This window comes from Pteropus medius, unplaced genomic scaffold, assembly GCF_902729225.1.
Source record: "Pteropus medius unplaced genomic scaffold, Ma_sr-lr_union100, whole genome shotgun sequence".
In the NCBI taxonomy this organism is placed as follows: Eukaryota; Metazoa; Chordata; class Mammalia; order Chiroptera; family Pteropodidae; genus Pteropus; species Pteropus medius.
In genome coordinates, this window is record NW_024349798.1 from 9,481,165 (window position 1) to 9,482,583 (window position 1,419).

General features: G+C 56.5%; 1 protein-coding gene across 1 annotated transcript in view; it reads left to right on the forward strand.

Annotated features, from left to right (window-relative positions):
* The window catches only part of LITAFD (LITAF domain containing), an 8,833-nt gene that overhangs the window by 4,268 nt on the left and 3,146 nt on the right, over positions 1–1,419 (forward strand). Inside the window, exon 4 of the mRNA XM_039885311.1 lies at positions 285–359. Coding sequence (XP_039741245.1) covers positions 285–359 — 75 coding nt within the window. The remainder of the gene's footprint in view (positions 1–284; positions 360–1,419) is intronic.

Sequence of the window (1,419 nt, forward strand, 5' to 3'; positions counted from 1 at the left end):
TTAAAAAAAAAAAAAAATGTTTATGGGGCTCCGGGCAACCTCTGCCTCCTCGACTTTCTGGCACTGCCTCGAGGAAGAGCTTACATCCTTCCAGCTGGAGTTGGAAAGGCCCAGGTTCGCCGCCCGCGCCTCCATCTACACGCTCTACGACCGCGGGGAACCTCAGCCGTTCCTCTGGGCCTCAGCTTTCCCTCCTGTAAAATGGGAGTCTCCCTCAGGCTGGCCAAGTGCTCAGCTCGGTGAGTCTTCAGAGCTGAGGACATTTTTCCTTTTTCTCCCCAAAGAGCGGCCACCGAATCTGTCCCCGCCGCAGTCACCTCCTCCGGCGTACTTCCCGGGCCCCCAACTTGTTCAAAAAGGTGAGTGGCCCCGCCTGCTTCCTCTCCTTGCCCGGACCGCCCACCGAGACTCTGCCCAAACAAAGGGCACCTCCTCTGGGAAGCCCTCCTCCCCTGCCCCACAACTGTGGGCTTCCTGCAGTGCACGGTGGTCATATTGGCCGTGACCCTTCTCTCCACTGTGAAATCACTGGTGCTGGGGCGGAGGTGCCAGTACACAGTAGGTGCTCAGGAAATGGTTATGGAGTGAAATCCTGTTGTCTACTCTGTAAATGAACACACTACCCCTAACCACAGAGAATCCTCGGGCTGGGGCCTGGGCTGTGTGATTTTTGAAAAAAACTTGACCAAGTATTTGGGAACACGGAAGGTTGAGGNACTGTACATCCTTCACTTCGCTTACTCCTGCCAAAACACCAGCCAAGGTAGCAAGGTGGCGTTATTCCAGTTTTGCAGATGTGGAGAGTCACCTCAGAGAGGTTCAGTAACTTGCCTGAGGTCCCCCGGTAAATGAGCATCAGCGTCAAGGACGGAATTTGATAGGCCTGCCTCCAGAGCACACGTTACTCAGGGTCGGCCCCTTGTCTCTGGTCATGAGGGCTCCAAAAAGGGTCAACGGTTTATCTGCTCCTTCTGGGAAGGGCTGTTTAGACCCAGGGCCTGCCTCCGTTCTTCCCGAACTTGGCTCCTTCCCGACCCAAAAGGGGCTTCTCACAGTATGTGGACACCCAGCTCTGTCCCTCACTTCACAGTAGTCAGCCCTTGGCTGGCCCTTGGGAACCAGGAGGAGTTTCTGAACGAGCCCTGGGTGCAGGCGGAAGGCTGTTTGGACAAGGGATTCTGGGATCCTGGGTCCCCAGAGTGTGGTCTGGGAGAGGGGCGGTTGGGAACCCCATAATTTTAATGACAGTGTGGGCAAAGGATGGGGGTCCCTGGTGTTTCATTGGGAACCACGAGGGTGCTTTGCATGGCAACCTGCTCCTCCAGGAAAAGAGCCTCATGGCTTGAGGGGTGCCTGGGTGCTCCCCTCCCAGAGCCTCCCCCCAGAGTCGGAGAAACCAGAAAACAGGAAGCTCCCCCT